At 43.6% G+C, this 12,634-nt stretch overlaps 1 protein-coding gene across 1 annotated transcript; it reads right to left on the reverse strand.

Moving 5' to 3' along the window:
* Positions 1-802: 802 nt before the first annotated feature.
* On the reverse strand, positions 803-12,399 carry LOC134333722 (glutathione hydrolase 7). Its single transcript, XM_063015851.1, has 15 exons — positions 12,157-12,399; positions 10,682-10,908; positions 9,603-9,754; positions 8,608-8,722; positions 7,476-7,543; positions 6,962-7,035; positions 6,531-6,724; positions 5,961-6,048; positions 5,309-5,436; positions 4,757-4,845; positions 4,521-4,673; positions 4,140-4,257; positions 3,760-3,897; positions 2,573-2,672; positions 803-2,484 (listed from the first exon to the last, which is right to left on the reverse strand). The coding sequence occupies exons 1-15, from the start codon at positions 12,383-12,385 to the stop codon at positions 2,339-2,341; spliced, it is 2,019 nt and encodes a 672-aa protein (XP_062871921.1). The 5' UTR covers positions 12,386-12,399; the 3' UTR covers positions 803-2,338.
* Between the last annotated feature and the right edge of the window lie 235 nt (positions 12,400-12,634).

Below are 12,634 nucleotides of genomic sequence, written 5' to 3' on the forward strand. Positions count from 1 at the left end.
GCAGTGAGAAGAAAAAATCGATTGGCTTTTATACTCTATATTTTTTTGCCCTTTAGTTGTTAATAAAAGTGTTTGTGACTTTGCAAAATGGATTTAAACAGTTTGTTTTGTATGTACTGATGTGTTCTGTAATATAAATAAGTAAAACTGTGGGTAAATCAATAAGTCATGATATGTCATGTTTCATTATGCTGTCATCGCATAGACAGGTCAGCTTTCTTCAATGATCTCTGTCTTGTGTCCCCTGTAGCAGACTAGACCCTGATAATACGATCCATGTCATAATGTTGTTAATCCATTTTATTTCTGGTCCTCCTCGTCTACTGAGTCCTTTCACAAGTCCTGACTTAACGCTGCATTCAATGCTGTAGTGTGGGCACCTCATCACACGCCCAAAGTAACATAACTTGCAGGACTTATTGTGGCTCCTTTTCTGTTCTGGCTATCTTGTGCACTTGCTCAGTGGTCGTCATCTTCCTTCATGAGATAGAGAGGTAGTGTGGTGGGAAACCAGAACTCCCACACAGAAAGGACCCTGACCGCTTGGCCGGGAACTCGAATCCCAGGTCTTCTTGCTGTGAGGCAACTTGCTACCCACTGCGCCACTCTCTTATGATTCCAGGTTAAATAGTGTTTGTGTATCATTTCTATGAATAAACAGGCATGTATACATTACATTCAGCGTGAATAATTGTGTTTTATAATGAATTATTAATAAAATAGGACATTTGACATGATATGACATTTTATTCTATTATCAAATATGAAAATAATTTCATAAAAACTGAAACTGATCACTTCATTGAAAGGTTTCATCAGTGAATGCATTTATTAAACCTTAAAGGATTTTAATAATAACAGATACTGAGCAAATAAAAACTATGAGCAGTTACGATTCAATAGTAAAACCCCAAAGTAAGTAAGTAAAACACTATTCAGCGTATTTTTGTCCAATTTTTGTGCACCAGACAGTCGCTCTTCAATAAAACAGATACTGGCAGCTCATATCTTGTATCATTCCATTCTACAATCAGTTCATCACCGTAAAAATGCAGTAAATATACTTTTTACAAGCTGATCACTGCACTTGTTGTTATACTCCATATAAAATCTAACATTTGTCCTTTAACATTACATTACAGTATTAACGTAACCTTCAAAAAATAGTGCAAATATTTACAATAACGTAAAGCCACAGTACAAAACCAGAAAATAAATACAACACCAATGCATAACGTTCTGATAAATGCTGGACATTAAAAATGACCATTTTACAAAGAAATCATCTTAGCAAAATAAATTACACACTAAATGATTAATAAATAATATTCAGCATCGTAACAGAGGAAGAACTGGCATACACAAACTTTTACTGACCTGAACATTACTGCTAAATGGAACTTCAAAATCATACGTTTTTGTAACTTGGCACTTAAAACGTACACCATGGCGCACACACACACACAACAGAATATCCAAATAATATCCAAATAATTATATATAACATATAATAAACTGCCCTGGGGATGACAGCGCTGGTCCATAACAATATACAGCATCGTCTCTTCTGCCTCACAGACCTGAGGCTTTTACACAAAAACTAAAAGAGAAGGAAACTCCAAACTTAAACCTATTGGCAATCGAGTTGTACTGGACAACATGCTGGTGGCCGTTTCAAGAGTCTTAACTTCCTATAAGTTAGACGGGATTGTGATACTGAAGAACCTTGGTGCTACCAAAATGTACAAATAAAACTCAAACTGGAAAGTGGAAAGTATCTGTAGGTCTATAACAAGTCGATCCCAAAGCTACAGCTAGTGACGTCTCTGTGCCTATATTAATAAGAAGCTCTAGAAAGTTCTGCCCATTAATTTATTACAGGACAGACATCTAACGTAGAGCCATTCCTGATCAGCTCTGGATCTATCAAGTCCAAAGTTCATGCAGCAGTGGTCAGAAAAAGCCCAAATAGTCACTTTATGTTTCATTTGAGTAGTCAGAAATATTCCACTAAAAAAGCAGCCCACTGAAACTCAGGTCTAATATCTAAGTCACCAAGAGCTTATGGATTTATTTTAATACAATTATTAGAAGTTGATGCATTCAAACCCAACAACACTGTACCTACTGTTAAGCAAGCTGTGATAACAAACCCACAATAAACAGATGCAATACAAATCATTCGAGTTGCAGAGATCATGCCATGCGGATTCTGAGCGTGTCGTGACGTAGCACACTCATTTCCTTCTTGATGGTCTCACACACACGCACACGCGCACGCACACACACACACACACACACACACTACATTCTTCCTGCAGGACAGGATAGTGAGGAATCAGGGCATGGGTATGCGAGGGTCCTTCACCCCGATAATCACATCATTGGTCCTTTTGGCTCCTTCTACCAGTGAGATCACCTCCACTCGTTTCACATCATGGCCTTTCTTCTCCAGAGCGTCCACGTCGGCTTTCTGAAACTCGGCTAGAGAAATAAAAACGTTTTTATCACGATACACAACAAAGTAGCTACAACAGCCGGCCAGGTCAGCCCGGCCAGACGCGGTTCTTACCGTCCACCAGCAGCGTGTTCGGCTCCAGCTGAGGATGAAGCCTCCCGAAGGTCAAACTCTCACTCAGGTTCTTACGTAGAGATAAAACGTTCATCAAAACCTGCAGGAGGAGACGGAAAACACAAATATTTTATGCATCTTATCATCTCAATTTATAATGATAAAAATAATAATAATTATAAAAATATTAATAATTATTAACGGCGGCACGGTGGGTAGCACTGTCGCCTCACAGCAAGAAGGTCCTGGGTTCGATCCCCAGGCGGGCCGGTCCGGGTCCTTTCTGTGCGGAGTTTGCATGTTCTCCCCATGTCTCTCTAATGGGTTTCCTCCGGGAGCTCCGGTTTCCTCCCACAGTCTAAAAACATGCAGTCAGGTTAATTGGAGACACTGAATTGACCTCTTGGTGAATGTGTGCCCTGCGATGGACTGGTGCCCCATCCTGGGTGTTACTGTGTGCCTTGCGCCCATTAAAAAGCTGGGATAGGATCCAGCACCCCCCCCCCCCCCCCGACACTGATTGGATAAACGGTTAAGAAAGTGAGTGAGTGAGTGATATTATTATTTATTGTTATTAAAAAATTAATATTAATGATTAAACAATTGTTTCACTCTTATTTGTACTTGTGCAATTCGGATAAAATGCATTTAATTAATTTCCTAATTTAGTCATTTCCATTTCCCTAATTGTGAATCAGCAACCCCGGATATGATCACACTCCCTCTCACACGTGTCTAATCCGTGGCCACTTCTTATCACCTGTCAGTGTTGGGTTCCTACTCAGAGCCGTATCGCATACAAAGAGCCATGTACAAAGACCCCGTCCGACCTTCCCTCCCTTAAACACGGCCAGGAAGCCAAATATGTATTTATAAGAACAGCTACACACCTTAAGATGTACAAATCCACTGTAAAAGCAACAGATTCATATATTTACTACAATCTGAACTGGCGGAGAATGTAAGTGCGTTTTGCACCCAAACAGAAAGGATGGACGTTTGCAGAACATGGTGGTGGGTTGGCGGTCACTATCTCTAAATCAACAGTGACGCACTGACACATCATTTGGAGACGATGCTTAAAAAGTGGCTTTTTCATTCGTGGCATCATGAGATTTCTCTCATATTTTCAGTGTAAGATCACCCTGAAGCCGATCGCATGCTGCTGAGGAGTAAAGCTGGTGAACCTGTGTGATGCCGCTCAGTGCCCGGTCTCCGTTGGAGGATCCGAGTGCCACGTAAGTCCCACACACCCCCAGTGACGGCCGGACAGCGGTGGGCATCAGGAATGAGAGCGGCCTCTTCCCGGGCTGAACACTGTTGTGCTGGAGAGAAGGAGAAACAACAAAAACAACAATTTATTAGTTATTTTTTTTACCTCTTTTTGCATTGTCCTAATTTTTCTGTGCACTCTAATGGCCTTAGCTGGCTGCACAACAACCCGATGGCCGATGACAGACACAAAACTATGTTCTAATCATTCAGTCACAGAAAAGAAAGATTGGCAGTTTTGAATTGGATAAAACAAACAGAACAGTGAAGAAAATAGAAAATATATGGACGGTACCGGATTGTGTGGCCCCAAGCTGTGGCTCTTGTTGGGCCAGGAGAAATCCAGAATCTGGCTGTTGAGGAGAATCCCAGAGGAGGTGACGATCCGGCTCCCGAACGGCCGATTCATAGAGCTGCGGATCAAAATAATAAATAAATAAATGAAACAAACATTTAACAGCTTCTAGAATTACACCTGCAGCTTACAAAGCCCAACGTGCATTTCACTGGGCACTGGATGGCACTCAAGAGCATTTTTTGGGGAAAACCCACAGTATACTTTAAATGAGTACATTTACAAAGAACAGTCGCAGAAATAACGGAGATCCCAAAACTATGACGCACCAGCGCTTGTAAATGTTTAAGTTCTCTAACTCTTCTTTATCAGGTCTCCTACCTTATAACCGAGACGATGAAGTTATCCGGCCCCATGACCATGACCTGGCCGACGCCCGCGCCCTCCTCCAGGGCAAAACTGGGGTTGTAGTAGTCAGGAGGAGATGCATGAGAGTCGTTGATCTTCTGCCGGAAGGACCCAGCCTCCTTTTTACTGTAACACAAACCAGTTATTACCGCATGTAAGAGACGAACCATACCATAATAATCACACATTAACATGGCGGACGACCTCACCTGAGCATCCGGGCTACGACTTCAGAGACCGAGGAGTCAAAGGAGGGGTCACCCAGACTGCTGGCCAGAGACAGGGCGATTTTCAGAGACTAGAGGAGAATAAATAGATATAAAAATGGAAAATTAAATAACGTGTGTTCCTTTCATTCATGGGACGCTTCCATATACAGATCAAGTTTCTATACACGTGTACATGAAGCTTATACGACCGAAAGTATCTACAAAGGAGTCAGAAAGTATTCACACACCCCAGTCAGTGACCGGATCCCGTCTCACAGAGAAAGGAGTCACGCGTTGCTATATTTATAATCATCAATCCCCCCACGCAGTACCCTAAACCTGCCAGCAGAGGCCACGAATGCAGCAGCAATGAGAAACTTGATTGCCCTCCCTCGCGTAGACACAGCAAACTCTGCCTGATGGACGGCCCCACCCGCCAGGTTGACAGCACAGCTTGGATTGGGTTTCAAATTAGGGGTTTATAACCCTAATATGTTATTTAAACATATAAAAAGGTGCAACAGAGACGTGACGATGATTTTTGGGAGGTACCTCGGCAATCCAGTGCAGGATGCTGCTCCTCTGAGCCTGGCTGCTGATGTTGTAACCTTCCAGGATGTTGAGGGCTGTGAGGAGAGCCGCTCCAGCATGAGGAGGCGGTGCAACCATAACCTGATAGCCTGCACACACATACACACACACACACACACACACTTTAGCATTTTATACAAAGTGATTGGACACAATTCATGCAATTGAGGCTTCAAAGTGGCAAACTGTCAGTGCTGGGGTTTGAACCAGCAACCTTTCAAATGCTGGTTCCACACCCACACACACACACACACACACACACACAAACAGGTAGGCAGATCAACAATCTGCAAAAGTGGAAATAACACAGTAAGGTTATTTAAACTGCTGACTCGGTGGGAGTTTCTGTCCTAATGACCACCCTGCTTACAAAGAGCTCAGTCTGAACTGGTTTAACTGGTCTCCCAGCCTGAAAAACAGCTGCTATGTCATGCTGGTCTACTATCTGGCTTGTTTAAAACCAGGTCTGTACACACAGAACGATTATGAGCATGTTTTTTATTAATATAAAAGCATAAACAATAAAAACAGAAGAATAAAAACACACATTGATAAAAATTGGCAAAAGCGAGAGGGGGCAAATACTTTTTCACAGCCCTGTAGGTTTATTTACCCTGGTAAAAGCTTTGTACTGGCTTCTGCAGAACCGTCGTGTAGTTTCGGAAATCCTCCTTAGTCAAAACCCCTCCAGCTGCCTGAATCTGCGTACGGCAAAACACCCGAAATCAGGACCATCAGACCAACGAAACTGATGTTTTTTACGATAAACGTACAAATTATTAATGAATATCTGATCAAAAATCATCAAAAGATGATGCTGTATTTTTTTTTCTATTTATTGCTGCATTGTCTTTAACATAGCCAGTTAGTCCTCCGCTGCTGGGGATCCCGATTGCTTTCGAGGAGGGTATATTCGCCTGCTCCACGCCCCTTCCGACGCATGCGCCGTCCCTCGACCCCTTCTTTATCACCCGTGCCTCGGTGGATTCGCACACGAGGCTCGTCCACTTCTGTACAGGCGCCTTGTTCTGCTAATCGGGGTCCCTGCACAGCGTTTGAAGACCCCACCAACTGAGTCCGGTCTTTTTCCCACCACTCAATGAATTAAAATGTGGGCGTGTGTAAACCTTTGACCTCAAGGTAAGCGTACTACAGGCTACAATATTCCGGTAAGGTGTTTTACCGCGGATGCCATCTCCTGCGTCAGATTTCCGTCGTAGAATCCAGAGATCCCCTTGGCTGCCACCCGGTCCAGAACTGCTGCCAGATCCTGACGCGTCATGAAGAGGCCGGAGAGTGAGGGACTACCATCGGGGAAGAAGAGATCCCGGAACGCCTGGGATACGTTCTCATCCTTTATTTTAGACAGAGCGTCCGCTACGGGGAACAGAGAAAAATACAGACACATTTAAAACCAGCACGGTCAAGCGTACACTGTATGGCCAAAAGTATGTGGACACCATTTCTAATTATTACTTCGGTTTTATTAAAGCAAATATGGAACATGAAGTTTAAACGTTCCCACAAACACAGTCCAAATCTACAAACATGGTATGACACACTTATAACCAGGTGTCCATATACTTTGTGTAGGGTATAGCACCGGGTACCTACCAAGGTCGTGGGTAACGTTGAATCCCTTCCTGGCGACGTCTGCAGCCGTGGCAACCACATCCTTCCAATGCTTTCTGCACAAAATAGAAGAGCGCCACCTTGTTATAACATGTTATGAGTAGACGTAAATGAGCTGAATAGTTGCTATCCTGGTCAGGGCCGCAGTGCGTCTGGTTTCCTTGGAATTACAGAACCCCGGACAGGATGCCAACCCATTGCGGGGCCTCAGCCATTGCAATCATGTGTGTATGTAGACGCCTAGACACCAGCCCGGGTTCAAATCTCAGCTGTGCCATCCGCCGGCCGGACGTCCAGACAGGCACTATTGGTATATCTGAGGGATGAGGGATGAGGCAGTCCTGTCCAGTGCACTCCTGCCTCAAGCCCAGTGTTTCCCAGTAGAACCTGGGCACTCCACGACCCTGACCACAATAAAGTGATTGATAAAAATGGAAAGATCTCATTAAACATAGAGACTAAGTGTTGAAGATCCTCAGCCGATGACTCTACTTACTTCCCGTACAGTTGGTGAGCGTGGTGGAATCCACTGAGCATGCCCGGAACCGCCACCATCAGACCCGGCTGAAGGTAAAAAATATAATGTATTTATTTATTAAGATTTTAACGTCATGTTTTACACACTTTTGTTCCATTCATGACAGGACACGTATATTTTTTGTATTTCCCGTTGATCTGATTGCACGTCTTTGTACTGTGGGAGGAAACCGGAGCTCCCGGAGGAAACCCACACAGACAGGGGAGAACATGCAAACTCCACACAGAAAGGACCCAAACCGCTCGACCTGGGAATCAAACCACTGAGCCATCGTGCCGCCCAAACTACTATATAATTATATTATTTCTGAATTATATAAAGGAAATTATATGCTTCCAGCTTTGTAGAAACAGTTTAGGGAAGGCCCTTTCCTGTTCCAGCATGACTGTGCACAAAGCGAGCTCTATACAGACTTTATACAGAAATTTCAGCCCCACTGAGCAGCTCTGGAACGTCCTGATCAACGTCATCTCTTGACTGAACGGGCACAAGTTTCCAGTCATACTTCAAAGTCTGGTGCAAAGCCTTCTCACAGACGTCACTCTATTATATATTATATATATTATATATTATATTATATATCTGCAACGTTCACTATGGTTCAATATCCACAATGCCTGCAATGTTTACTATGGTTCAATGTTTACATTTCCTGCAATGTTCACTTTGTTTACAATGCATATCCGCACTTTAACTGCAATTTTTTTACATATATTTTTCTTTTTCTTGTTTATATTTTTATATACATATATAAGCCTGTTTATTATATTGTATTATATTGTTATTTTATTTGTACTTTTTATTATAGCATACTCGTAGAGGTCCTGAGCCTCCCAACACACATTGCAATGTACAATTGGTGCTAACATTTGTACAAATGATAAATAAACTTGAAACTTGAAAACTATTTTAATAATGTTTGTTTGTTTTTGAAACGGGACATCATGCTCAACGAGCTCATGGTCAGGTGTCTGAATACGTTTGGTGTATCAGTGTATCAGTGTGGGTAAAGCATCCAGGGCTGGAATACAGAAGCTAGCTGTATTTCCACACCCATAACATGAAATGCACCATCAGATCTTCTATCTACCTTCTGATCCAGATTCTGCAGCATTTCCTCCCGGAGGCCAGAGGGCGCCGTTTCACGGAAGTCAATGATGCGGCTCTCGTTCTTCCGAATATCGTGGACCAGCATCACACCACCTCTGCAAGTAAATAAAATTATACAACAAGAACTCTCAGCGAACACGGGAAGAACGTTTACTGATACATACCGTCCACATACTTTTGATTAGAGATCAAAATTAAACATCTAGTTCTCTTGACAAACGTCCATGTGCACCATTGGTCCATGTCCATGTGCACCTGGTGGACCATACTAGCCTTGGTAACTTCTAAAAAGTGATTTTGGTAGGTGTTAACAAGCTTCTGACGCCTCTCTTGTCGGATCCTCACCCGTTTTTCTCCTCCAGAAGCTTCCAGCACATCGAGGTTTGATGGCTTTCGTGCTCCAACTGCAGACTGAGAAGATCCACTCCAGGTTATTCCAGGACTGATACCTCAACCAAGCTTAGGTTGACTTGGAAGTGGGTTTGGGATGTTTATCAGCACAGGAGGCAAAACGTTCGTCCTAAAAATGCCTTGGCATCTCTGTGAATTCATGATGCCAGTCACATGGTCAAGACTGCCATGGTCAAGGAGGAAAACATCCAATATCACTGAACCTCTCCATGTTTAACCATGGAGCACTAGATGCCTCGCCTTTCTTGCGCCTTGCCATTGATCCATGCGGGCAAACGGTTCCAGTTTTGATTTGTCACTCCATAGAACCGTGTCCCAGAACTCTGCAGGCGTGTCCAAACTCCTTCTGGTGTATTCTAGTCAATGCTTTCTGTTCTTCTTGGTCAGGAGTGGCGTGCATCTTAGAGTCCAGCCATGAAGTCCTTGGTTGTTGAGTGAGCCTCTCATTTTTACCACTGACACATCAGGTCATCTAATATAATTTGAAGGTTCTTGCATGGCCCAGCCAATCTCCTGATCTTCTCACTACAATCCACAAGTGTGTGGATCAGTTTTTACACTCACCCTCCGATGCCGGACGTATGTGGGTGGACGACGCCCAGACAGAGGGCAGCAGCGATGGCAGCATCCACACTGGAACCCTGCTTTTCTAGAACCTCAGAACCCAGAGCGGTACAGCGAGCCACGTCCGTCACTACAGCTCCCTGATTGTAGATCTGATAGAACCCAAAGATACAGAGCATGTTTACGGGACTGATTGTTATGATCTATGGTCAGATCCTGATTATATTGTGCTTGTTTATCAGTATCCGTATCACCTCTCTAACTTAGTAAAGGAAAGCAAAATGCGATTGGGAATTTGGATATGACTAGATTGGGAGAAAATTGGGGGTAAAATGCAAACGCAGACAAAGAGAGACAGAAGTCCAGTAAGGACGTGTTATTCCTTTTTTTATTCCATAAACTCAAGAAAACTGTGTTCCATCTTTATTCAAGCCAATTCTTATTTTTTTCTATATTATTTATGCATTTTCTCCCCTTTTTCTCTCGATTTAGCGTAGTAAATTTGTCTTCTGCTGCTGTGGATCCCTGATTGCATTCGAGGTGGGTACATTTCCTGCTCACGCTTCCTCCGACCCACGCACAGTCCTTAGCGGACCCCTTTATTTTCGACCATGCATTCTGCACAGACGCCTCTCTATCTGCTAATCAGGGTCCTTGCACAGCGTTTGAAGACCCCACCCACATAGTCCGGTCATCCCACCCTAGCAGACACGGTGGCCAATTATCGTCTGCTGCAGGTACTGCCATCTATGCCCGATAGACTGGCGCCCAGCCGACCGGTGGCAACGCCAGGGTGTTGATCCGCTCCTGCGTCACGCTTTCAGGTCAGCTCATGTCTAATGTGTTGCGTGCATTAATATAATGGCTTACAGGCAGTTTATGGAAGTATTTAGATGGGAATTTGGCAAGTTTGTGCCTCGCTGTCTACCTGTCCGTCCATCTCTATTATTCTGTAATAAATTCTTCATTGTCTATAAAAAAAATTCCAAACTGCCCCCTTTCTCAAAACATAAGCGACAGCCCTCAAACACGACACACGTCTGTAATTTCTAACCAGACCCTTTTTTAAATCTCAGTACCTGTGGTTCCCCGAGGTAGATCTGCACTATGAGGGCGATGGTGACCCCCGTGGCGAAGGTCAGGCAGGCCGTGATGATGACGGTCAGGCCGTCCCGTGTGCACGCGCACTGCTGAGCCAGCGGGTCCTGTCTCGTCTCTCTCAAAGACGACGAATCGTGGCTGGCCAGGTCTGAAGCAGACGAGGCCAGACGCTGCAGACGGGCGGATTTCAGGAACTGGTCCGGATCTGTGCAAAGACACGAGCGCGGGGGTTTGATTTTTGGTGTTTTTGTGGTAATGCAGAAGAAAATCAGGTTTTAATAGAAGTGAACAGGTAACACAGGTAAATAACACACCTGTATTCTGCATAGTGAGGAAAAGGTTTTAATAAAAGGAAACAGATCATTAGACAGGTAAATAACACACCTGTATTCTGCTCATAGAGGACGTGGTTTTTAATAGATGTACACAGGTAACACAGATCATTAGACAGGTACAAAGCAAACAGATCATGCACAGCTAAATAACACACCTGTATCCTGCTCAGTAAGGAAGTGGTTCTTAATCAAAGCAAACAGATCATGCACAGCTAAATAACACACCTGTATCCTGCTCAGTGAGGAGGTTTTTTTAATAGAACTACACAAGTAACACAGATCATTAGACAGGTAAATAACACACCTGTATCCTGCTCAGTGAGGAGGTTTTTTTAATAGAACTACACAAGTAACACAGATCATTAGACAGGTAAATAACACACCTGTATCCTGCTCAGTGAGGAGGTTTTTTTTAATAGAACTACACAAGTAACACAGATCATTAGACAGGTAAATAACACACCTGTATTCTGCTCAGTGAGGAGGTTTTTTTTAATAGAACTACACAAGTAACACAGATCATTAGACAGGTAAATAACACACCTGTATCCTGCTTTGACAGGAAAGGGTTTTTATTAGATGTAAGCCAGAATCACATGTAAATGACACACATGTATTCTGCTTAGTGAGGAATTGATTTATAATAGAAGTGAACAGGTAACACAGAGCGAATCACAGGTAAATAACACACCTGTATTCTGCTCAGTGAGGGCGTGGTTTAATAGAAGTAAACAGGAAACAGAGCAGATTACAGGTAAATAACACACCTGTATTCTGCTCAGTGAGGAAGTGTTTTAATAAAAGGAAACATCATTAGAAAGGTAAATAACACACCTGTATTCTGCTCAGTGAGGGCGTGGTTTAATAGAAGTAAACAAGAAACAGAGCAGATTACAGGTAAATAAAACACCTGTATCCTGCTCAGTGAGGAAGTGTTTTAATAAAAGGAAACAGATCATTAGACAGGTAAATAACACACCTGTATTCTGCTCACTGAGGAAGTGGTTTATAGTAAAAGTACACAGGTAATACAGATCATCAGACAGGTAAATAACACACCTGTATCCTGCTCAGTGAGGAAGTGGTTTATAATAGAGGTACTCAGGTAAATAACACACCTGTATCCTGCTCACCGAGGAACTGATCGTCGTCTCTGCGGGATCTCAGGCCGCCCTCCCCGGTCTCCCCTGTCTGCACATCGTCCTCTGGTAGCCGGGGGAAGCTGGTGATGCTCATATAATCCACGGGAGAATAAGCACTACCTAACGCGGTGTCCTGGCCCGAATCCTTCTCCATCATGGTGGCTCCGGTGTATCCGGGGAAAGGTTCGGCTGTAGCGGCGGACATGATCACCGACACACCGCTCTATTAATGCTCAGAGACAATACAGACCGAGACGCAGTGCGCATGCGCAAAACCTACACAGCCTGCCTACGCGATCGCTGCGTTGACAGGTGCGTGATAGCAGTACGCATGCGCAGAGTCAACCGCCCTGCTCCCTAGTCCCTACAGCCTACCAAGTGGACTTTAGCCTTAGAGTTTCTTTACCTCTGTTACGTCAAATCTCACCTATTTAACACTGCTAAACACCGAGGT

The sequence above is a fragment of the Trichomycterus rosablanca genome, chromosome 19, assembly GCF_030014385.1.
Source record: "Trichomycterus rosablanca isolate fTriRos1 chromosome 19, fTriRos1.hap1, whole genome shotgun sequence".
Classification (NCBI taxonomy): domain Eukaryota; kingdom Metazoa; phylum Chordata; class Actinopteri; order Siluriformes; family Trichomycteridae; genus Trichomycterus; species Trichomycterus rosablanca.

Bases quoted from the DNA above. Each gene is read 5' to 3' on its own strand.
- LOC134333722 (XM_063015851.1), bottom strand. From the start codon at position 12,385: ATGTCCGCCGCTACAGCCGAACCTTTCCCCGGATACACCGGAGCCACC. The intron at 2,673-3,759 runs GTTCACCAGCTT...CTCCTCCTGCAG, and splicing joins CACTGAGCGGCATCACACAG to GTTTTGATGAACGTTTTATC. The intron at 2,485-2,572 runs GTAAGAACCGCG...TTATTTCTCTAG, and splicing joins GAACACGCTGCTGGTGGACG to CCGAGTTTCAGAAAGCCGAC.